Below are 1,722 nucleotides of genomic sequence, written 5' to 3'. Positions count from 1 at the left end.
TTCTAATATTGTTTGGACAATTAAATGTCTCTATCTTGTACTCTAACTAATTTTAAGATAACAGTACGCAATGTATTAACCACTTGTTACCCTTCTATTTGTTTTATTTTATTCTGTTTAAAATAAAATGAGATTCAAGGAAGGAAATATTTGATTATATGGTATTTAAGAATTAAATTATCAAGTACAGCATACATTATTGTGACAAGTAAGGCATAATTAAGAAAGATCTGGAGGTTTGAAAAAAAAAGGACAAAGTAAATTAGTTATAGTATTTCTTAAATGAAAACACTTACAACTTTCATAATTGATTTTTCCCATGCTATTGATTTCTGTAATTGCTGAATGCACAGAGCTACCTGTGCAGCACTGCGAGCTTCTGATAATGCCCTTCTCCATACCCTGAGCCCTGGAGCAATATCCTCTTCAATTCTGCATTGAAATACAGAAAAATTAAGTAGGTCATGTCCACATTTATGGTTATTGAATGTGAAACAATCATCACACTGAAAGCCAAGCAATGACAAAAACATGTAACAGCCAATAAAGTATAAAGTTTAAGCAACTAAATTTGATGTAGTGCACAGACTGTGGCTACGTGCCTCAAAGCTTAGTCACAACCAGGTAAATGTAAGATCACTTTGCAGAATTATCAATGCACATAACACAAAAAAAGTTTTTACAAAGCACCATGCAAATAGCATGATCCATATGGATCACAGACATACAAGAAGATACATAGATAACAGGCAATAGAAAATAGGCTCCAATTAGCAAAGAAGCACAATAATTTTTCAAGTTAATCTCAATAACCTACCCGTCACCATCACCACTAATGGATGGTGCAGGAGCAGGGACAGTAACTGTGCCCACATTATCCAGTTTGATCTGAATGGTGGTACTTAAGGGGCTCTTCAGATACCTTCTTTCAATGTTCCGCTCCAAATCAGCCAGCCTGGTTACAGCTATATCTAGGGGGTTGTCACTCTTCCGTTCTAATGCATGTGCACTGTTTTCTTCTTCGCCAGTAAGTTCTCCATCATGTTCTTTGCACAATTTAGTAAGTGACTTATGTTCAAAATATACCAAGTCCTCCCTTTCTGATGCAGGCTGTGGATACATCCAACCCTATATATCAAGAGAATAATGTTATTATGGTTTCTTCTTAAAATCCTAGACGGATGAGTTGCCTTCACTGAAAATAAAGCAGCCGACCCTGGCAGATTTCAAGGATCTTTACTATTTTTTTAAAATCTTGTTTCTTACTAGGATAAAACAAGATCAAAAAATTAAAAGACACATATGTAATAAAAATTGAAAAAAATATAAAAATGTGATATTATGAGAGGTACGCTTCAAATCAGCAAAGTATTCTGAAAGAATCTAGATTAACATGCTATTTAATTTCAGGGGCTTGCTTAAATGAAAGTGTTGATGGTCTGCATTTTGCTGTTTCCCTGCTTATACTACTTTTTTCAGGTTCTTGCATTTAACATTTTTTTTTGGGGGGGGAGAGACATTATATAAGCTGCTACCTATTATCTGTATAGCTTTCCCTTTTCTTTATCTACTTAACTGCACTAATCCTGTAGCTCCTATGTTAAAATTCATTTCAACATGAAAGCATTCCCTGAGGGGAATCTTTCCTTGACCTGCCTTAGAAGGTAAGTTCCCCTAATACATGTTTTCATAGGACTGGATAATGCTTCAGAACCTTTCCAA

General features: G+C 34.8%; 1 protein-coding gene across 1 annotated transcript in view; it reads right to left on the bottom strand.

Annotated features, from left to right (window-relative positions):
• The window catches only part of Baz2b (bromodomain adjacent to zinc finger domain 2B), a 338,801-nt gene that overhangs the window by 23,091 nt on the left and 313,988 nt on the right, over window positions 1-1,722 (bottom strand). Inside the window, exons 32-33 of the mRNA XM_023713794.1 lie at window positions 818-1,128; window positions 297-432 (exon numbers count right to left, since the gene is read on the bottom strand). Of these exons, the coding sequence (XP_023569562.1) occupies window positions 297-432; window positions 818-1,128 (447 nt within the window). The remainder of the gene's footprint in view (window positions 1-296; window positions 433-817; window positions 1,129-1,722) is intronic.

Source organism: Octodon degus, unplaced genomic scaffold (genome assembly GCF_000260255.1).
Source record: "Octodon degus isolate 3935 unplaced genomic scaffold, OctDeg1.0 scaffold00032, whole genome shotgun sequence".
Classification (NCBI taxonomy): Eukaryota; Metazoa; Chordata; class Mammalia; order Rodentia; family Octodontidae; genus Octodon; species Octodon degus.
The sequence above is the reverse complement of the archived record's forward strand: the minus strand, read 5'-3'. Positions and strand labels throughout refer to the sequence as shown.